The 24,431-nt window shown below is 35.9% G+C and overlaps 1 protein-coding gene across 5 annotated transcripts in view; it reads right to left on the bottom strand.

Moving 5' to 3' along the window:
- The window catches only part of LOC149556080 (uncharacterized), a 115,994-nt gene that overhangs the window by 69,944 nt on the left and 21,619 nt on the right, over nt 1-24,431 (bottom strand). For 4 of the 5 annotated variants that reach the window (XM_089830223.1, XM_089830225.1, XM_089830224.1 and 1 more), the window contains exons 3-5: nt 14,331-14,421; nt 11,402-11,486; nt 11,154-11,310 (exon numbers count right to left, since the gene is read on the bottom strand). In XM_089830223.1, coding sequence (XP_089686349.1) covers nt 11,154-11,310; nt 11,402-11,486; nt 14,331-14,421 — 333 coding nt within the window. The remainder of the gene's footprint in view (nt 1-11,153; nt 11,311-11,401; nt 11,487-14,330; nt 14,422-24,431) is intronic. The other variant, XM_089830226.1, reaches the window with a different exon arrangement.

Raw genomic sequence — 24,431 nt, 5'->3', positions numbered from 1 at the left:
TAGTTGTGCTACATTGAGAAAAAGCAATTCGAAAAAGCAAGCCAAAAAAACAGTTCAAAAAAGCAAGCCGAAAAAGCAGTTCGAAAAAAGCAGGCCGAAAAAGCATAACCGAAAAAGCAAGCCGAAAAAGCAGGTCCGGAAAAGCAATCCAAAAAAAAAAAGCAATCCGAAAAAGCAAAGAAAATTATTACAGCCATCTACAATCAGGGGCGGCAGCTAGAGAGGCACGACTTGGGCACTTGAGGTTATTTTCTGTTCAATGGTATTGCAATACATCTATTCTCTAAGGCGACTTCATATGCCAGGTCTGATGTGTATTTTCATAGTTGCCTTTCACTATAGAGTGCTGTTGTAATTGTCATTTCGTATCAGACTTATCATTCATTAATAGATATATCGTTCATTTTTACACTCCTCCCAATGGTATCAGCAATCCATGGCTTTAGTTGTATTTAATCATGCATGTGATTAACGTACTGCTGTAGGGGAGTATTGAAGTTAGATATTTAGTGTTGCATTAGTTTTCATTGGCAGCTGTAGGTGCATATTACTTTACCAGCAATCATCATATTTTGATATCTTTGTAAATGCCAAGAGTCTTGGCTAACTTAGTATATTGTATTGGATACTCATTCTCAATTAAGGAGATACAATTGCTGGTCATTAATAGTTGTCTTTGAGCGTTAATATATCATTTTTTATCAGCTAGTTAGCGTGCATACCAACTGTTTGTTAAAATACCAGTTGGCTGTAGGTGATCATTTTCATGATTAGAACTCATATATGCATTCACTATTGCCAAAATTAGTTGCATATTTATGTTAGGTCATTGTTTAGACAATTTGGAGTCTTTTGTAAGCATTCTCTTTGAGGCAAATCCAAACAAGAATCACTGCAGCAATCTGAAAAGTTATATCAGTCAGATGACCCTTGCTTGCAAAGTGTTTGATGAAATGTCAAACAACTGAAGTATAAAGATTTTTTTGCGATTGAAGAAGTTATAGCCTATTAAGGGTCATTTCAACACAGGGTCGGAAAGCTTGAAGAAGACGCAGTGCAAGGCAGAGAATGGGCAGAATCAAATGGATGCAGTGTTACGAGTCATTACAAGCAATGACTGGTGCCCATGACCTTTCCTCTACTCTATCTTCTTCTTTCATGTTATGCAATTTTTTATAGAGTAGGAATGTATATCAGCAAAGAGACTACTCTTGCAGTCATTTTGTGTGAGAGATTTATTTTCAGCATCTTTATTCATGCTTGTAAATATCATTTGTACCATCATGATGAATAATACAAAGACATTGTATATTATTTCAATATGAATAAAAAATGCTTCTTTTTAGCAATTCTGAGTATAACTTGAAAGTGATAAACATGCATACTTTACTCGATTTGAACATGCATGAAAATTGAGTAACAATAATAAATATAAAATTAATATGATAAAGAATAAAAATAAATTCATTATAGTGATTATATTATTTTAATATATATCAATTTGGACACCAAATAGATTAATAACATTAGTTAAGTGATTTAACCTATGTCAATTAATAATATCATTAAAAAATTAATATATATTAAAAAAAACATAATCAATACTATAATAAATTTTATTTTAAGCATAAAACATTTATCTTACCTTTACAGGTCTGAGCAATGACACTTTGCCAAGTCATAAACCACAAGCTAGCAACAAAACACCACACTTGGCGTTAAAAAAAAAATCCACGGGATGGAAAAAGAAAACTTTGGAAATATTAAAACATTTCCCACAAAAACTCAAAGCTTACCCATGAAGCTTCTAGAGTCCTTGTAACTTTGTAAATAGACAAAATGTGGTTCATTTTAACATTTGCAAATGGAAGAAAAAGCTTTGGCTTTGCTGTAGCAACCAAACCCTAGCTGCCATGGAAGGTTTGGAAGGAAATTCTGCACTTTGGGGTCGCTTTGGCATTCTTCTACTGTGTTTCTTTGCTGGAGCTGACTCTTAGCCAATGTCATGAAGAAAATATATGGATTGCTGAGGCATTTCTGAAGCCTTTTTGTGTGTTTTGGTAATGCTGATTTGTTGTTGCTATGAGGACTTTTCTGGGTGCGTTTCTTTGTTGCGACTTTCATGGTCTTTTGATCTGGTGGGTACCGCCATGGAAAAAGAATGGACTTCAATTTCTTGAAGCCATTTGCTACAGCTTGAACTTGAACTTCTTCTGCATTTTCATCTTCATATTCTGCTCATGGAAGAAAGAGGGTTGTTGAAGCCTTTTGAGGCCATTTTGTTTGTTCAAATCTGGACTTGCTGAAAGCTTTTTCCTTGAGACTCATTGTGTGGATGATGCAGTAGCCTCCCAAGCGATTTGTTGGTTGCTTTTAGACATCTTCTGGGTGCTTTCCTCTTGCAAAATCACTATTTGGTGAGCATACCTTGTCTATATTTGTCGCTTTTTTCAGATCTCTGTTGTCACTGCCTTGAGAAGGGTTTGATTTTGAGCTTCCTTTTCTTTCTTCTTTTTCCTCTTGGCATATTTCATGAGACTTCTGATAGAGAAAAATATGCCTCATTATACTAATGAATATCAGTGCATGATTTACAAACTTTCACTACTCTTAGGCAGAGATTAATTGTAGATACATTTGCTACTCGTCTCCACCTACAGAGATATGTTTGGATTTGCCCTGGTGATCTATGATAAAACTCCATGTTCAGAAAATGTAATTTTTCTTTTCCATCAGCATTTTTAGTCACCTGAAATATTCAATCCAACTTTCTATTAGTTAAAAAAGTGAACTCTTAGTGCTCTTAGTTTTGTTTATGACATCACCATTGTTCTATATCTTTGATATACAAAAAACTGAAAAAGTTATTGAATATTTGTCCTGAGTGTGATGGCTTACTGTAATCTGATCTCCTTTGATTCCATAGGCATTTTATAATATTTTGGTTCCGCTTTGTGGCTTGTACTGTAGCTGCATATTCATATTATTTTAATTTTTGCTTCATGCTTCTTGTAACGTGCTTTACATGTTCTATAGAAGCTTCATGTTATCATTTTCTTCTGCTGTTGTAGACTTTATTTTCAGCTTCTTCCTTTCAATTTGTTGTACATTGGTCCTTCACTATAAAGTACTGGCCTATGACTATTCAAACCTCAAATATTTGCCACTGTTTGATACATCATATTACTGTCTTCCTTCTTTGCTTTGTTAGATCTTGATATGTGAGATATTCATCGAATTGCTTGCATTGTGCTGATATTCCTGAAAGCTCTTCACACACTTGACTATCATGCATCTTCATTCTTAATCTTTCAGTATCTTATGCATCTTTTCATTGAAGAATTCTATGCATTCTCTGGACTCATGTTAAAGAATTATTGCATTATGTTATCCTGGTAATTTTTACTGATGGAAAACATCATGCTTACTTTGTTGATTTATGGAATGAACGCCTGGAATGACAATAGGTACCACTTATTGATCAAACAGTCTAATGATTGTTGTTCACACATAAATACTCTGTTTATCTGTTGATTATCAATGGTACTTGCATGCATTTCACTTTAATTGCTGATCACTTTATCTCTTATTAGCGAGTTGGGCTCAAAACCTTGTGGGAGCCACATTTACGTCCACTCACTAATCAGAGCACCTGTTACTGCACATGAAACATTAGAAAACAGATCAAGGTTTGGGTTTGGCAACATGGATTCATGTGTGGGGCATGATGATGAGATAAGCTAGTCATTGCTTGGATCCATTGGATCTAAGCCCACTATTTCTTGTGATTGCAGGACTTGGCGCTGGAATACGAGAAAATAGGAGCAGCAAGGCATCAAGAGCACGCATGGTCAAAACAAGCAGCAACATCTCCAGTCATTCAAGCAATGACTAGCCCCTATGACTCTTATGCCTTAGCTCTTTTTACACGTGTTCATGTTTTCAAATTCAAATTCAAGCTCTAAATTTTCTTTTTAGCTAGTTTCACAGCTTGTGTGAAACATTTGAACATATCGATCAATAAAGAATTACACTCAAAATAAGCTTGTAAAGAATCAGTTTTATGTGACTCTCTCTCTTCTTGTAAAATGTAATTTTTTACCTCTCTGGTTTACACAAAATTGAAGCTCTTGTACACAAAAATGCACCTTGATTGTCGTAACTATAATTCTACCAAAATTTAGCCAAGGGCGAAAAATTAGGTAACAGGTACAACCAAAAATGTCACTGATAAATTCTCATCATATAGATTCTCATTAAAACATGTTCTCTGCATAACACAATTCATCATGGTGGTATAATATTAAAGTCATAGAGTCACACACATGACTTACACCATGGCTCATCGCAAAGGGTGGAATGAGGGCTTTCTCCTTTAGACTTATCCTAAGGAGAATGCATTTCCACCATGCCTCATTGCAAAAGGTGGAACGAGGGCTTTACACTCAAACTTCTCCCTGAGAAGAATGCATTTCCACCATGCCTCATCACAAAGGGAGGATCCACCATGCCTAGTTGTAGAGGGTAGAAAAAGGGATTTCACCTCAAATTTCTCACAAAGAAGAACTCATTAACAAGGGATTGCACCTCAAACTTCTCTCACAAAAAAGAATGCATAAAGAAGAATGGTTGAGATTTTCTCTCAACAAAGACTCCCTGTCAGCAAATCATCACAATAAGATAGTTGATTCCAATTTGACCAAACGGTGGACTGTAGCAGTTACACTACCACATAAGCTTGCAAAGAATTACACATTTCCCTCTATCACGTAACCTCCCTCTGAAGCTAAAAGTACTTCCTGTGAACATCATTTTTGTATCATCAATTCAGTCTCATGACTGTAAGCAATTAATCCTATGTTCATGACTTTTGCATAATCTTTCAAATCTAATTATTTCTTGATGTGTCTTGCAACCAAGAGAAATTAGTAATAAAATCATAGAAATCAATGCTAAAAGCATATACCATTCTTAGTGATATAACAACAATTCATGATTAATATACAATGCAGGGGGACGGAGCCCGTTATTTATTAATCCAGTCGCTCCAGGGCCGGGGCCCCCTATATTTTATTGCATTCACACGCCTTTGCATCTGCATCGCAATGCCTACTATTATAAGGCCCTTTCAACCGTAGTAACCCTAAGTTCCCTGCCCCCGCCCTTTCTTTGGATGGTAGCAGTACTCTAGTTGCAATGGACGATGCCTGATTGACATATCATCATAGAAGACTTATCTCTAATCTCAGCATGCACACAATTATGAATTATTACACAATGATAATTCATATCAACCAAATCTCCAAGTTCTATCTTCGATATAATCATGAAGCCATATGGAATAACCTAGTTAGAAATAATAGGTTCTTGCATAATATCAAGTCAAAACATATAATAATTACATATATATAAATCAGAAAACCAATAAAACATACTCAATAGATACCCCATGTCAGACTTAAATCCGCGAAAAAGAAAAGAATCTAGTCTGTCAATAAGGAGTTTTGCACGTTTGAAATTCATTGATGTCTTAAGTTGTAAAACTTACCAAGGAATGCAAATCAATCAAATTCAATAACCAAAACTCATTATAAAGGTAAACCCAATTGCTGATCTTAATATTTACAAGCGCAAAATCTAGATCACTAAAACTTACCATGGAACCTGATCGCTTATGCGAATAATTTCCTCTGGAACCATACGAGAAAATTGATCATGTCACATAGACTTATTACATTCCTACAATAACAATGCTTGAAAAAAAAAATCTCAAAATGATTGCTAAAGAAATAATACTGAACAACATTCACACTATCTCCAACAATAGAACAATGATATGCTGATGGAAGTTAATAATATTCAACACCATACACTACAGCCTCAACGTTTGTAACACAACACACAAAATCATCCTCTAAGAATACATATAGCAAAGAAATAAAATCGATGCTACAAAATGATCACCCATGCTTGAAGTCACCGTTCACTAGTATAGACGCTTCCTTTGAAAAGACAATAGTCACAGAAAAATGGTCACTTCAACAGCCAGAAGGATGATACACGCAATCAACGATAATATCAATGCTGTTGTTTCATTTTCTAGACTCTTCATCAACTTTTTAATAATCGACACCAAGGACGCAATGCTCCACATGGATGAGTCGATCAATAAAATACATAAATCAGCCACGTACAAATACTGTTACAATAGAAGAAGACGCAATGTTTGATAAGGCTGACTCAACAACCACGAAACATAGTTCTTTAGTTACCAACAGTAATGGATCATAATATTCTTAGCTTACCAAAAGCCATGGAAGAAGAAGTCACTGCGATGCCTAAGAAACATGCACGTAGAAGATGTCGTCGGTAGAAATTGTGTATCGGCCGACGGGTCCCTTCGGAAAGGAAATTGTGTATCAGCCGACGGGTCCCTTCGGAAAGGAAATTGTGTATCAGCCAACGGGTCCCTTCAGAAAGGTTCTTGTTATATAGCGACATGTTGTATGTGGCCGACAGACTCCTTCGGGAAAGTTCTTCGAAAAGTATTTATAACCCCTTCGGGAAGCATTGTAATCATCAGATCTTATCATGATAACCTAATGTAATGTTCTAGCATATGCGAATAATAATAAGAAGAGTTATGTTGTTCGTGTTCGTGTTTGTGTTCATTATCTGTGTGCAATTCTTAATTAACCTATGCGGTAAACATTTGGCGCCGTTGCTTGGACCCCCAGTCGTTGCGGATATCAGTTGTGGGAGTCTAACCAGTTGAGAAGACTTGGAGCTGCTGCAGGCATGGAGTGTCTGTGTACCAGAGGCATTGGGAGTAGGTGTTGGCCGTGAGGCTGTCTTGGTGGATGCATAGAGAGCTCGGGAGGAGCTGATCATCCAGTTGGAGGCAATGCAGCAACACTTGGCTCAGGGTACCGAGGAGTTGGAAGCAGAGAAAGCAGCACAGGTGGCTATCAAGGTCAGCTTGAGGAGTCAGTATTGTGTTAGCAAAGGCTATAGATGCAACGAGATGAATGTGAAAGTGATGTGGTAGATCAATATTGTTGTATTGGTTGTTTGAGTTTTGTTTTGTAGTCGTCAGGAGACGACTTTTCTTTTTGGGGGGGATGATGTCGTCGGTAGAAATTGTGTATCGGCCGACGGGTCCCTTCGGAAAGGAAATTGTGTATCGGCCGACGGGTCCCTTCAGAAAGGTTCTTGTTATGTAGCGACATGTTGTATGTGGCCGACGGACTCCTTCAGGAAAGTTCTTCAGAAAGTATTTATAACCCCTTCGGGAAGCATTGTAATCATCAAATCTTATCATGATAACCTAATGTAATGTTCTGGCATATGCGAATAATAATAAGAAGAGTTTTGCTGTTCGTGTTCGTGTTCATTATCTGTGTGCAATTCTTAATTAACCTATGCGGTAAACAGAAGATAACTGACAATGCCAAAGATTCTTTGATCACTCAATCATACAAGGTCTCCATAAAATAACGAGATTGATATAATGAAGACTTTCAAACATTGGGTGTATGAGACATCCACCGCTGATGGAGATTAAAAATATCACAAATAAATGAACATTGCAGGTAACAAGCTAAGTCCTGCAGCTACTAAATTTCAACACTTCAGAATGGTCACTAATACAGCGACCAGATCTTTTAAACTTGTTTATATGCTGCAATCTAACCTAGCTCTAATACCATGTTAATGTTTAGCCCAAAAATGATGATAAACTGCAATAAAGAAGACCAAAAAAATAAGTACAAAAGACAAGACATCTATCTTGGGAAAACCCTTCAGCTTAAAGGCGAAAACCCAGCCAACACCAAAAAAATATCTTTTATTGAAAAAAAAAAAGTTCAAGTACAATGCTTTCAACTTGATACAATTGTTTTTTCTCACACAAAGTAATCATACATATATATAGAATTGTAATGTCCCCACTACGAGGATCCAACCTCCTGCACTGGCACTATGAACTTCCATTTATTTCTCATCTAGCCATTCATATGGAGTTGCAATAATCCCTCACACTAGCACAATAGCCATTCATACAAGGATTGTACAAACCTCTCGCACTAGCACTATCAGAGTCCATCTAGCCATTCATATAGAAACGACCTCAAACTCTACGGTGGTATGTAGCCATTCATATAGAGATGAGCACAGTTCCTAGCACTATGGAACTTGATCCATTATTTCTCCCAAAAGAAATTCTATCGATCTTTTATATCATATCGACTAACTCTTCTATATTTAATTAAATAAAATAGCATTCTTGAATAAATTCCAATACTAATAATATCAAAATGTTATATATCATTCTTTATAATATTCTATATACATGCACATTTAATCTTACCATCCTATTTACTAACATATTACATATTAATTTGAACGAAGAACTTAGAAAATATAACTAATTTATACATACCTTTATTTGGTTGATGATCGGTGCTTTTACCTTATATATTAGTGTGATTTTATTGCCTCGTTCTTGGGACCACTTGATCTGTGTTATGCCTTTAGCACTTATCAAGTACAACCTAGCTCCTTAATTATTGGATGGCGTTTGCAAGGGTTTTTTTTCCCATTGTCAATGTTGGCCATGTGGTGGGTGACTAAGCTTAACTCCTATTATAGGGGTCTGCTATTCTAGGTAACTTTCCACTCCCCATCCATTCCTAGCTAATGTCGATCAGTTGTATTGATTTTCCATGTACCCACATGGCAGGGTCTTCATATTTATGTCTTCCTTTCTTCACGTGGCAGTTAATTTACTTTTCTGCATTGAGGGTGCGGTAGTTATATTTTGATTGCCCCTTTTTATATCTATTTCCTTCCATGCTTTTCTACCCACAGGGCCCAAACTTTAATACATGGCTCCAACCAATCAAGGGTTTTGTCCAAGTAAGTGGAGGCATGTGTCGTGACCTATGCTGAGTCAATGCCAATGCGGCATGATATGGGTTTGATAGTGATATTAGAATTTACACCATTGATGTTATCTATTAATGATGTTTGTTTCATTAATATTAATACAGATAATTCTATATATTGATTTATTTATTTCTTCATTTATTTATAGTTTTTTATTTTAATGATCAATATTTAACTATTTAGTTTAGAGAATTAATATATTCTATAATGAAATACATGGATCTTCTTTTGTAAATAATCACTTTATTCTTTAATTGATTACTTAATTATTTTGAATAGGGATATCAACTATTTGTGATTTTATGTCAAATCTAAATACTAGAGGGGGGTATTACAAAAATTGCGACTCTTCACATCACAACCGAAGGTCTCTTCGATTTCCAAAAACAAGTCTTTTCTAATTTCCAAATGTATGACTTCGCATGACACATGTCTCTTCATATAATATTATCTCAAATATCTTCTCCAGCTCTAAACATAATACATAGTTATTATCTTAATTTCAACATATAACAAAATCAGATATAGAGATCTCTATCACAGCTACAAACTTCAGCATTTTTCTCTTGCAAATTTGCCTCTACCACATGGTCGATGCCGCCTGGGTTCACTGTCACTTGGAACACCAAACCAGGGATCTCCTGGATTAATGTTATTTCAGTCTTTATTGATGAATTCGATGCTAAATTAAATAAATTTTGGTCTGTGCTTTCAGCTTAAGTTATTTGGCTTATTTGGGAAAGGAGAAATGAGGATGTCTTTCAAGGCAAGAAGAGGTAACTTATGAGTTTGATGTAAATCTCACACACTACTTCATAATTTCACAGGTTTCTAGGGTGCTTGAGATCCCGAAAAGCAGATTCATGATCCTCATGCAAGGAGCAATGGTCATCTATAAAGCAGACATTCATTCAGCCCGCTACTTCAATACATACAGTGATATGCTAGATCAAAAAGAGTTCGAGGAGCTCAGGAAACAGGTTAAAGAAAAAGGCATAGACATTAAAGTGGAAAATGAACAGATCAAGAAGACTCGTGGTCCAGACGCCCCAAGAAGGGATGCTGAGATCCCACACACAGTTGATCCACCATTAGGAGCATTTGACACAGATCGGGCAGAATGCAGCAACAACATTATTGGCCCTTGGGATTCTTAACCTTTATACTTGCTATTATATAGTCTACTATGCTAGTTTGAAACTTCTTTTAGAAATCTTGTCCTCCTTTTGATGAGGCTTTACGAGATGTATAAGTGATGTAATTAAGTATTTTCTGGGTTACCTTCTATAGAAGGTAAATTTTGATTGACATGCCTATGGGCACGATCTGAGACTTAATTTTGTTATGAGACTATTCAGTTTGATAAACTATTTTCAATATAAAGAAAGACAGGAAGAGATCTAATGTAGATAAAACACAATGTGGATCGTTGCCCAGTAAGTTTGGGAATTCAAGGTTCTTATAAACTATACCCTTGTGTGGTTCATGAGACAACTTGATGAAGTGACAACTCAACATAAAGACTCGTTCAATAATTTAAATCCATAATTCGAGAGTTTGGGGAGGGTGGAATTTAGGAACATATGAATTCAGCTAGGGAGCTACACCTTTATGAAGAAGCCTGACAGAGATCTACCTGATCCAAGAACTGTTTTCAAAGTGAAACTTCTAATGAATATGATGTTATGATTGGTCAGCATCTTTTTCTGTTTTTAATATAAATTTTGAGAGAGGGCGTTGGAAATTAAAGTTTACGTTTATTCTAAAGCCACCTTAATTAAATATAAGTTTCTGTAAGGTTGTTTGGAGAAATTGTATAGGGATACAAACTTCATAAGCATTTACATAATACATTGTAAGGGTATCCCAGATGAATAATACTATCATTCATATTGTTTTCTGATATCCTTCAGAGCAATATAGTTTAGTTTTCATGGTAGTTATACCTACAATTTTTCAGCTTAACTAACTTGCATACTTGCAATGAGTAAGCTCATGTGATCTAAGTGAAAGAAGCCTGTCCCTTACACCTAGGCAGGTATAACAGAAAGTATCTCTTAAGCTGCTAATAAATATCGAAGTAGAAATTTAACAATACTGAGCATTCCTTACAAATAAATTTTCATATGCCATTATTAATATGTATTGAGCATTGGCATTAGAATGCTCTATTGTGCCACACAATGGAGCCAAAGAATAAAGAGTACCTTCAGGTATATCACGACCAAACTTTGGGATTGGTATAGAAGCCAAAACCGGAATATTTGAGTTGAGAACACATAAAACAGCTGGAAAAAAAGATGAACTGAATAGCTCCATCTTACCCACCTCATCAATAACGAAGAGGCCGGTACCTTCATTAATCTGAGATTACAAGAATCATCAATTATGCAAACATCTGTAAACTATCAAAGCATAGATTAGTAATTGTCTTTTCAAGGCTGTTATGATATACCTGTAACTCAGGCAACACCAAAGATTCAAAGCCTCCTACATCAACCTTGTATTTTCCAACATTTGGCCACCTAGCACTCTCAGCACTTTCGTGCGGATAAGGTGGATTAGCAGAAAATCACAAAAGCCAAATTAATCAAAACTGAAAACATCAAATCTTTAAACAATATTAAATGAAAACTTTCTTTATTCAACCATAAGTCATTGAAGGCTCTCTTGCAAATTATTGTAATTAAGGAAAAACAATCCTCAAACAACATGAGTGTTCTATTTTTTGTTTCTTTATTGAGAAAATTACAGATAGGTTAAACCAAAGGAAGATTGTAAAAAACCAAAAAAAATGAGAAAGAAAATCACAAGTCGGCAATCAAGATTAATATCAGAACTTTCAGCCCGGAAAGCGAAACTTCCTGCTTACAACATAGGGACCAAAGGACTGATGATCCAGGACAAAATAAATAATTATTGCACCCAAGACAAACTACTATTGCTGGTATGACAATCAACAGGAAAACATACATAATTGAGAAAGAAATCAAATATGCATAGCTGTTATGACAGCAAAAATTATTTCCTTTTGTTCTGAATACAATTACTGTACCTTTTTAGCAAGGTTGAGTTTTTGTCCAGCTGCCTCTCCTTACATTTAGTCAGATATGGTTGTGATGGCATTTGCACATCAAGCACCTAGATGGCATACCGAATGACCTTGCATTCAATACCTCTACTTTATTCTGCACTTTCTTTCATTGCCTTTTGTAAAAAAGGTCTAATCAAGTCAGAAACAAAAAGTTTTCCTGAAAGGCCAGACCAATTATTTCACTCTGTTTGGTCTTAATGAATGTGGCTTTTGCAGTGCATTATCCCATTCTTTTTTGTAACTTATGCTTGTGTTTTCTTGCACTTAGTTATTTCTCATGTACTAGTTCTGATCTCCCATTCCAACTCTTTATTTCCTACATTACTAACACCAACTCTCAATGATAGACAACACCCAACTTCATGTGCACAACTCTTAGCAATTTTAAAACTTCATCAAATCTTCTTCCACATTACCAACTCCTACTCCACTTCTGCTGCTGTTTTGGGAGGTATCTTGAGTCAAACTAAACTCTCAACATTTTAGTTGCCACTAATACAGAGCATCTTTTGATAACAGACGTTTCTTTCAGCTCTTCGTTCTCTACCCACCTACACAAGATACATTCTAAATATCCTCTATGCAGCATTCACTAAATGGATATTCTCTCTTCTACAGCTACCAACACTATTTGCTAGAAGATGAAAACATTATAAATGCCCTCTAACCATTTTCTCTACCCACCTACACAAGATGTAGAACATTCTAAATACCCTCTACCCATCATTCACTAGATGAAAAAGTTCTCTCTTCTAAACCTACCAATACTCTTTGCTAGAAGATGAAAACATTAAAAAAAACCTATAACTACTATTCAGTCAGTGAAGGTTGTTTCTTCTTCTCCGCACCTATCTAACATTCTCTTGTTGAAGATGTCATCCACTCTCTCCCAAACACCTAATCCTACTTAGATATCAAATGATGCATTCCTGGACAACATGTCACTCTTCCAATCAAAACCTATTACTACAATCCCCCTAATTAAAATCATATGTAGATCATATTTACACTCGCAAAATAGATTTAACATCTAATGTAGACAAGGATAGTGGTACAAATTAACTACAATAAATTGTTGTTCAGTCCCAAGCCCCCAAAGCCAAGCCATTCTCTAAGCACTGGGAGTGTCAAACTCAAGGCAACAAAACTCTAACTTATGATCAAACAAGGCAACAGTGGACCAAGTCACTAAGGCAAGATCTTTTTCAATTTTAGGCTCAACTAGACCCAAGGGGCTTCCATAGAGGCATCTTGAATAGGATTACACACAATTAAAAAAAGCCTTCTTCACAATTTTCTTTTCATAATAACGGTACATGTCAGCAACACCGAAAATTTGTAAAATATCTATACATTCAAGAAGCTCTACTCATAGGCATTCATTGCAAACCTCATTAGGGCCTTGCCAAGTCCAATCTTCTTCTACTTCAGATTGTTATAGGTTGCTTGGGGAAATCTTTCCTTTCTCAGATGAGCTAACAAAAGATCTCTGACATGCAATTCTTGTTCTCTTTTGTTAAGATCAAATTGCTCCTTGTATCTCCCTGTACTTTCATCCATATTCATGTTGACTTCTTGGTGTAATTTGTATTTCTGCAACTTTCCTATCTAAACCAGCAGTATTTCTGAAGGTGTCTACTCCTCTTGGGGCTATACCTATACCAATGTAATGAGGCTCACTTAAACTCATCAAAACTGGGCTAGTCTGAACCGAATCGAGCTCACTGAGTCTGGGGGGCTTAGACTTGGACTTGGTTGAGTTTTTCCTAGACTAGCCAAATCGAGGAACTTGTCCAGACTTGCCAAGTCTAAGACTGGACCATTTAGCTTCTTTTCTTTTGTTTATATTTCATGTATATATTAGTAAGATGTTTGAGAGTGGTTTCTAATCTCTAGGAGTTACAATGCAGGTTCTAGGTTCTAGAAGATCTTATAAATTTTCAGACTTGGTCAAATTTCAATAATCAGCAAGTTCCTATCAGCATTCTCTCACTCTCTCTATGTCTCCCTCTTTATCTCTCTTGAACTCTACACTTATCTCTCTCCCTCTCACTCTTCCTCTATCCCCTCTCTCTCACCCCCAGACCCCCACAAGGGGTGCTAATACTTTACATATGACTATGTACCTTAAAGCATGTCTTTTAGCCATCGTTATATGTTTTCTTCACATAGAAGAAAACGTGAAACAGTAGATGATGACAAGTTATAGGAACAAATGCAGTAGTGAATGGCTTAGAGCAAGAAAAACGGGAATGAAATATTTGCAATTAAGACTGGAAGAATCTTCTACCTCATAGGTGTTGAAGATGCAAGAATTGATGTATGACCATCTACAGTAACCACCTCAAAGCCTGTTCTTTCATTTGCATGCCGTATCTCCCCTACAAAATAATGGTAGAGACATAATTTAATGTTTTTGGCATAGTTCATAACATATTTCAATAACTTTTCTAGCCTTAATGTCTTTCATTATTTCATGAAACTCAGTGCAGGCATACAACTGTGCAATTAGTGGCAGTTCTAGGAATTCCTATTGCTTTTACAAATACCAAAGAAAAATAAGGAGAAATCTAACATAGAGGTGAAGACTTAGATTTGATTACCATTCATTTAAGAAAGTGTTATTTACTCACTAAAGAAAATGGAAGCTTCTTTCTAGCAACTACGGAGTAAAATGCAGAATGACAGGAAATGCAATTTAGGAAAAATATCCAGATTAAGATATGAGAAATGTGGCATGCATAAATATGGATGAAAGTGGACTGTTATGTGTTCTCATGGATTAGTGGCCAATATTTAACATCAACCACGCATAAATGATATTGCCATATATTTAGTTAGTTCATGTTTTATTAGAACCATTTATTGTTCAAGAAAGACGAAAAACACTTACTTTGAATTTCAGATTTAAAAGATGCAATAGAAAAGGTTGGGCCCTCTAATATTGTACAGGTGACAACCAATTCAGACCATGTATATAAATTAGTTGGTTTATAAAACCTAAGGTGTGTTCATGCATTGATCAAATATGTTGATTTTCAAGTTTAGAAAATAAACTGTGAGAAGGTATAGTGACAATAGCTAAACATACATATATTCATTTGCAATTGTCATGCCTTGCTCTCTGCAATACTTTTGAGTGGAAGGAATTCCTCAGATCTGTGGATATTAGATATGGCTGCTACTTTATTTTGTAAAAGGATGGTTGGGGTGCAGAAGCCTCTAGATTTAATGATGTTGAATGTGAAGTGTGTGTAATGTCCTTTTGTGTGGCCTTTCAAGTATTTGTGGAAGCTACAACTTCCTTGGAGAGCACCAAGCTTTTCAGGATAGATTTACTGCAACTGCAGTGAGTTTGGATACTCAAGACAGGTCGGGTCCCATGCTAAATTTCCGAATGCAATTTAGATATTCTAGGAGTATTTCACATTTCTTGGAGAAGTCTGCTATTGGGAAAGCGCCAAACTTCATAAAGTTTGACATCTTGCAAACTTTAACGTTTATATTGGCATAGTTGAAATTCAGAATTGGCCTATTTTAGTACTTCCCTAACTTGATGGTTGCGCCTAACTGAAATTATTTTTAATTATGAAGTGACTCATATAGTTCAAAGGTAAATTTATATTATAGAACTTTATGAAGAGATAAAATATGGCTTTTTTCAAGAAGCTATTAAATGATTATAAAATATAGCTTCTAGAAAATGCCAAGGGGTTGTAAAAGGTGGTTGAGAGAAGCCATTTCCTTATTCTGATATTCTTAGCATTTGGTATATCTTAAAACCCCGATTGTGGAATCGAAAAGCTTTCTAGTGCCCTCGAACAAAAACCTTAAGGTGAAGATTGATTATGGTGAAGAAATTTCTCCCTAGCCAATGTAAGGTAGGTTCACATGGGATTCACGATTATGCTATGGATAAATTTGTTGAGATTTGTGAACAAAAGAAAAATATTTGTAAAGAATTCTAAAATCATTGTAGCATATCTTGTAAGGTTGGAGTGTGGCACCCAAACAATGGCTTTTTTACAGGTTTACTCATCAGTCTCCCAGTTTCCGTAGCTCATTTTATATACGGCCACCTCATTTTGGTTGGTTATAAGCTTTAGAAGAGGCTCTGCAATTTAGGAAGATACTAAGAGAAGGCACTTTACGTCAAGGAAGGGTTTAACCCTAATCTCCAAGTCATTCTATTTCCTATATCAGGCATTTCATCCCTTGAAAGCTACAATGCAAGGTTCGTTGAGAGCTTGTGGCAGAATTTAAAGAATTTTGAAGACCATAGTCCAGCCACCAAAAATTGTTTATGCCTAATTTCTTAAAGCAGCAGTTTGTGAGCAGAGCTAACGAGTGTGTGAAGTCTTTTGGAGGTCGTAGACAAGGTGTGTACCTTTGCAAAAGTTTTCTCAGTAATAAAGAAGGTTCATTAGACTGCATTTACTCCAACAATCAGCTATAGCAATTGCAAGAGATCTGAGTATCATCAAAAGGGGAATAAAGCAGTCTAATTGTTATAATTTGCAGCAATAATTTTGGGATCAAAATAGCAATATCTATCAAAATCCAAGATTCCAATTATTCAAGCATTGTAACTGTGTTATTAATATCTTCTGAAGTTGTAATGCTATTCATGAACTTCCCAGTTGTTTGTTGAAATTCCTATGTATCTTACTTTGAGTGTGAAGTGTCTACATAATTGCTTATGCAACTGAAAATCAATATTAGTTATTTTTTAACAACAAGATTCAGAATTATTGAACAAGTCGTTTGATTGAAAATTGTTTGACAAAATGCTTGTAAGCTCAAAAAATGATAAAACTTATAAGAATGTTAAAAAAAAATTCTTGGAGGGGACAATACAATGTGATAGATGGTATGAGACAAACATAATTGAAAGAAAAGAAAAAAGTAGTACAAAAGATACTCAACAATAATTAGCAGTACGAAGTGAGGTAAGGATTTTTTTATTCTTGTTATTTATTTTTATACATCAAGTGAAAAGTAAGGGTATTCTACTACTTTTATTCATCTAATAGAAAAATAGTGTACATCTTCAACAACAACATAGTTTACTTCACCAACCACTTTCAAGTCACTTCTACAATAGCTGAAATGTCCCCAATTGGAGCTTACTTGATTTAACTTAAAATTCCTAGAGAGGGTTTGTATTGTGCTTGGAAATGGCAACTTACTTAATCTCCATAATGTTCCCTATTAGGAAGCTGCCAAATCCCAATGATTAACATACATTGCTATGAATTTTAATCGAAATTGAATTAAGAAAAAACGGATTATTACAAGTAAATAGAGGAGAGAAATGAGATATTCAAACAAGACATATTCAAAAAAGACATTCCAAAGAAGAGATATCGATATATTCATTTATACAGAGGGATAAGGAGCTTTAATATGGCTTTGTAATATGTTGTGACCTTCCGCCACCCATTGCCCATACCTGGGGCCCCTCCCTGTTTGACCAAAGCAAAATTGAGAATGCCAAACACTGAATCCACCATGGATCTCATCTTACCTATTCGCTAGAAATCCATTTATTGCGGAGCGCAAGTCAACGGATATGGGGGAAAGGTTAGAAGAGAACAATTCCATGGTGTCCTCATAAATGCGCTCTCCTAGAACCTTGGAGCGGGGTTTTGCATTGATGACGGAATGAGTGTGAAATCGAAAAATCCTTGATAAGGTGGAAATTGTGCTCTCCATAAATTGTGGAGTGCACTTTTATACATACTGTGGAAGGTCTCCAAAGGATGGTTATCCTTAACACCTACCAAACCCTACTCTCCATGTTTTTTGGAGTGCAAGTTAGCGGATAGTAGCATAAAATGGACAAACCATGTAAAATCTACAACCCACCAAAAAGCACACTCACCGTATATTATGGAGCGCCATTTTGTCCTTCTTGCGGAATATGTATGGCACTTATAAATTCCTTCAACCCTTCGAGAGTGCACTCTCCTCACTTTATGGAGCACAAATTCCCCAATATCGTGGATTTCGGCCACAATGAACAAATCCAAAATGTCCTCAAAATTCCGCTATGCTTGATTTCTTTGGCGCATTTTCCACTATGCTTCGGAATTATTTTAATTTATTTTTCTTGTGGACAAACTCCTTGATCCCCGCAAATCTCATTCTCGACACATTGGAAGACATTTGAGGAATTGTTTTCGTGAAGATTTATAAAACTTAAAAATCCACAACATTGCGAGAATTTCAAAAAATGTGAAAATACAAAATCCCAAAAAAAATTGAAAAGGTTGAAAAATCTCAGAAAATGGAAACGGTTGCAAAAAAATCTGGATGGTAGTGAAAAATCTAAAGGATGTAAATTTGGAAAAAATCCAGAAAGTCACGCAAAAAAATCCCACTAGTGTGAAAAATCATGAAAAGTCAAAATATTTGGAAAATTCAGAGGAAATCCCAAATTTGAAAAATTTGAAAAGAAATCAATTGAAATTGGAAAATTCCTCAAGGATGGAAAAATTGGAATTTAAAATGTTTTTTTTTCAAAAAAGGGATTTTGTGCAAATATTTTTGGATTTACGTAAGATAAATTAAATATTAATTTTATTGATATTTAATTTTTTATTTTTTAGAGATAATCCAAAATGAAAGGAAATTCGATTTTTGCATTAAAACATGAAAATTAATTAAATATTGATTTTTAATTAATTAATTTCAAAAAAATCTAGAAACTGGATAAAAGGAAGACTTAGCTTCATCTTGAAGCTAAAAGCATCAAATTGGAAACTTTCAATAAAAACAAGGAGAAAAGCGACAAGTGGCACAAAAGTGGGAATCTTGGTGGCCAAGTAAAACAGCTGCCTAATTTTAGTGTACACCTTTGAAGGCAACTTTTTTGAAGGATGATTTATATAAGAAACCCTTTCATTCATTCCCTCTCACACCAAGAAATTTGAAGAGCAAATTGTGAATAGGAGTAAAATTTAGAGAGTTTGTGAGAAGGAAGGTGTTTTGAAGAAATTTTCAAGATATTAAGGAGAGAGAAAAGGAGTTTCAAATTGATGAGAGAACTTTTCTCTAAACTTAAACTTCAATATAAAAGATTTCTAAATTTACTTAAAAAGAAATTGAGAAAATTGATAGACCCGCTCATAAATAAGTTGAAAACTCAACGTATCAATTTTATAAGGTTTATAAGAAACCTTATAAATGAAATTGGAGTGAAACCAATCAATTTTCTAAGTTTCCTAAGAGATATAATAGACGGACTATTAGTTAAGCTAGAAAAACGTAGACGTTTAAGTCGTTGGAAGATTCTTGGAATTGGCGAAGCAAGATTTTGTGATTTCATTTGAGAGAAATAATTTAGTGAGTTGGAGAAATCTTCATGAATATCAAGAAGAATGTGGAAATTTTGACAAAGTTCCAAAATCTTCCTTTGGAGAAATTGTCTCTGCTTTTTTATGTTTTTTCTGCATATTCTTACATATGGGCATTTTCTGTTTGCAAGAAGGAAGATTGACAGACCCTGAGGAACAGGAGAAACACGAGGGCAGTTGATAAAGAATGAAAGGAGAGGATTCTACCCCGAATCCAAAATCATGTCAAAGTGGGCAAATTGGAGATACAAGCCTCGGCGGCCTTGATTTGAAAGAATTCAATTGAAGAATGTTTGGATACAATGACCATCATCAAACGCACCTAGCTACAAGAATTGTGAGAAGTGGAATTGTTGTTGAAGCTGGTTTCTCTCCTTTTCAACATCCAGAGTTGATTGTGGAATGTACCAAACACTATAGTCCCAGAGACAAAACTATCAGGGATTTTGAACTAAACATCCTCGCCGATTTTTCTCCAACATCCATATCCGAAGCATTTGGTATTCTTTCTCACCCAAGGATGGTCACGAAAACATAGGAGCAGGCACTTAGAATCTACACCTCTGGAGTCCATTTCTGTGAAGAAATAATCAACAAAAGATGGTTGAAAAAGAATAGATTGCATCATTCCAAGATTCCTAAGGAAATAGTATGGCTCGACTTGCAGAGGAGTATAGCGACATGATCATGATGCTGAGTTGCATATTTGAAATGCCTCATTCTTATAGATTTGAGTCTTGGATTTGGTACTTTGTCGAGTAGGTAATAGAAGAAGGTGACAAGATAGATTGGGTTGGACTCGTAAGTGACAATCTGAATGAACAACTGATGAATCTAGAGCTTACAAGGAAATTTTACATGAGCTCTTATGTTATCTACATGCTAGCATGGAGGATGAACTATGATGGACTACGATGCAAAAGACTGATTGGAAGCGAAACCCAACACTTAAAAGTTCATGAATGCTACCCGTAGTTGCATTTATATTCCAAGGATGATTGCATAAGAGTTAATGATGCCTTTGTCATGCGCATAGTGAGGACACTACAAAAGAGACTACATTTGAGATTGTCAGTTGACGCGATGAAGTTGGTAGAAGATTACGGTGCTTGGTTCATTCAGTTTCCTACCTTTTCATACATCCGACTTCAAGGATTTTCCATGGAGCCATACAAACTTCCTAGGTACCCAACGGATAAGATGGTCTTGTTAGAGCTTACTCGACAACTTATAGTCTATGAAAAGATCCAAAAAGGAAAGAAGTTGGGATTGTAGTTTCCAATTTCCATAGGAGAAGGAAAACTGAGGTGTGCCCATGCTTGAAGGCTACAGAGAGATCATTGGATAAACTCCACTTCTTTTGTCTTCCAATTTATCCAAAAAGGCCTAATTTTGATCCCTACAACAAGATCACATCAGTAGCAGGATCAAAGTACCAACACAAAGTTCATCTTGAAGATTTTTGGGCAAATGTTGTAGACGAGAATGAGATTAGAAAGAAGATGCATTCAAGATTACCGTTGAACATTATCAGAAAATGCAACATATTTCGGGTTCATGATCAAACGGAGGAGGATCCAAATGTGATGCGAAAAGGATTCAATCCAGAAATGATAACTCAGCCATATGATTGGAAAAGGAAAGAGGTTAGACATCTAGAAGCTCTTTCAAAGCCAGTCTTGGATTTTACAAAGTGGTGGATTGAGCGTAAGCTTGAGAAACTAGTTGCACCACCAAATGGATCCACTAATAGACTGATTGGTCACCGACCACTTAGGGATGAAAGGTCGAGACAAATAGATGTTGAAGAAAGAGGACCTCCATCAGAAGGTGTAGAAACTAGGAAAGAGAAAGAGATAACCCGAGAAAAACATCGTAGGAGTGGGATAGATGTCTAAGAGCCTCAATAGAAGAAGCAAAAATCTGGAAATGCTCCCTCTTCTCCGAGTCGCACACCGAGTGTTCAAGAGATAGAAACATTTGAAAGGCAGGAAGTAGAGACCAGCACAAGGAGATTTGAGCAAGAAGAAAATTTGGATAGGCCAGTGCATGATAGACTAAGTATAAATGCCTACGAAAAATCCGTGCAAGAAAGAGGAAGACATCTAGATATAACTACAAAAGAAAGTCTACTACAATCTTAGAGCGAGAGATGATGGTTCACTAGAGGAAGAGGCTCTTGTAGTAACAATACATCTTCCAAATGTTGAAGCCGTAGTTCCTAAAGTAACGGTGGATAGTCCAGGAGGTGAAGAGGAGATCGACATTTGAGCAGTCCAAAGGAAAGAGCAATTGGTGATTCCAGGGGACTAGAGTATACCCATTCCAGAATGGTTGAAGCAACAAATTCAACAAAGTCAACAAAAGGAGGTTGATTTGGCAATTGAATTACAAGAAATTTTGGACCAAGTAAACCAATCAGAAGAGAAGGGGAAAGCAAAAAGATTCACTAAGGCTGTCATAGGAGAATCGGTATCCAAAATCTTGCAGATTGCAACTCCTAAGGTCGACAAGAGGAAAAAATCAGATTGCTCCAGAGGAATACCATGTTATGGAAATAAATCTTGCCCATGCCTCCCGGGAGCAAATATTAAAAGAATTTGATGACTCTTCACAGACTTTGAAGGATAGACTGAAGAAGGTGGAAGAAGGGTACAAGAAACAGAAAAGAGAAATTAGAGCCTTATGTCAATACATCAATGGCTTGCCTCGTCCAGTAAGAGAGTAAGGTCCATCATTCATCCCTCCGACAGGTGTTTCCACTAAAGTGGTAGATGACATTGACAGGATCAAGCTGACTGCTAAGGGTGCAAAGGTCAAAGGAATTCAGGAGGAAGCCTTCAAACATGCAGAGGAATTAGTGCAAGTGCATAGTAGGGCATTAGTTGTACTCTCCAGGATCCAGTGCATGGAGGAATCATGGGAGGATGAACATATTTACTAAGATGAAGTGATTTCCGACATTCAGAATCTGATGGAGACCCCAAAGCAAGCATTGATCGATGGTCAAGTTATCAACGAGGCAAGTGTCTATGATTTTCTTCGATGGTATAGTGTAGTAATCATAGCTAAGGAAATGTTCGAGAGCTTCACCAAGGAATCCGCTCAATGGAAGAAGATTATTGACATCAAGTAGGGGATATCCAACACAGTTGCATCCTTGTTATCGTAGAGATACATAGTGGGAAGAAAGCTTGGCAAAAGCAAAAAGAACAATTGCAGTTCTAGAATTCAAGCAAGAATCGGCACCAAGCATCTGTACAGAAGAGGTGGACAATGTTGTGGGGGAATCAAGGATAGATGCATTTAATGCACAATGAGTGTTCTTAGTGGTTGTTTATTGCACCCCACTCCCTTCCTAAATGAGCATGCATAGTGGGCATTTATTACCCACTATAATAGTGGATTCCTTGTTGCATTAATGTAGATTCCTTTTCTTGGCCCTAACCCTAATTAGGGTTGATGTGGCACAATCTAGGCCATTGGTTATCGTGATCATTCGAGCCATCTATTGTAATCGAGCACCTATACAAAGGCCTCACTTCTCATTTGTAAGGGAGGATTTTCTAAGGTTGTTGCTATGAGCTACTAAGATAATAGAGTTTTCATTGAAGCTTGGTGAATACTTGATGTGTCTTGGTGCTTGCTTGTTCTTTTAACTTCCCTCATTTAGATTAAGTTAGTTTAGTTAAAGTGTTGTGATTGCAATGGAGACTATGATGGTGTATTGATGGATTCCTTTAGGTTCATACTTTTGACATTTTGGTGATTCTAAATCGTTGTGCAAAGTTAGCCTGAACCCCTTTCATGCATATATTTCAATTCTATCTTTCATATACATTGTTCTTTATGATGGTGTATGTGGTGGTATGAAAATATTTTGCATAACCCTTGAAGATTACACCAGTTCACGCGTAGTTGTAGTATAACTTGGCGAAGCGGAGCTTAGTAAATTAAGGAATTTGTCCACCAGAATATTATTTGTTGTCATCACTTCCCTTAGACAAGATTAGAACCTCTAAAACCCTATCCCATCTCATTTCTTCATATTTCGTGAAAACCCAAAAAAAGTACTTCATTGCAAAACCTTTCAGTCGCTCCCACAACCACTATGACTTGAAATGAATCTGAGTAAATACACGTAAGGCCCCTTGTGATCATCAACAAATCACATCAACCACCGAGCTTATCCACAGTCAAGACCTTACATTAAAGGAACCTTGGAGTCATCGTATGATCCTCTAACAATCTTAGCATACACAAGACTTTATTCAAGAGAGGATAAGATACTTCGGTATTTTGTTCTACTATTAGGTGGTCATAAAACACACATCAACATAATATAAATTCAAATACAATATTTTAATGATAAATAAAAAGCCTTTTATTTTTATTAGAGGCATGGAGATTTAAACTGCAATTGATTCGTCCTTTATAATCATTTTTTAATTCTGTGAACAATTTTGATCAAATAAGTGGACAAGGTCATCAATAACATTTTAAACTCGATCATTGCAAATATTGTGAAATATTTTATTGTTTCTAAATATGTGTCTAGTCTGTCCCCCCGACCGTAGGAGTTAAAGCACAATCTGGACTAGTTTAGAATTGTGTATATATATTTGATTTGTCGCGTCTTGATTATTAAATTGTTTATAGTTTATGTGCATAGAACATTATAAAGTTGTATGTTATAATCTTCATTGCAGTTGACTCTGTTGCCCGAATAAGCTAAAGCATTGGTCTTTTTATCATTGAAGTATTGGATTTATATTTGAAGTCAAAAAATCTATAGCTTCCTTCTTACAAACCTCAAATTCATTGTTAAAATCCTTATACAAAACATTCATTTCAAACTATCACATTACTCCATAATAATTGAGTTCAACGACCTTCTCAATCGAAGAACTCCAAAGCCTAAATTCGCTATAGAAAAGCCTTGAACTAAGCAGTCAGCATTTAAGGTGAAGGTCTACCCGCCTGGGTGTAGCAGAGCCTAAAATGCAAGGGAATCAAGGTGATTCTCGTTCGTT

Source organism: Cupressus sempervirens, chromosome 5 (genome assembly GCF_028749045.1).
Source record: "Cupressus sempervirens isolate cs-2001-9-10 chromosome 5, ASM2874904v1, whole genome shotgun sequence".
NCBI lineage: Eukaryota > Viridiplantae > Streptophyta > Pinopsida > Cupressales > Cupressaceae > Cupressus > Cupressus sempervirens.
The sequence above is the reverse complement of the archived record's forward strand: the minus strand, read 5'-3'. Positions and strand labels throughout refer to the sequence as shown.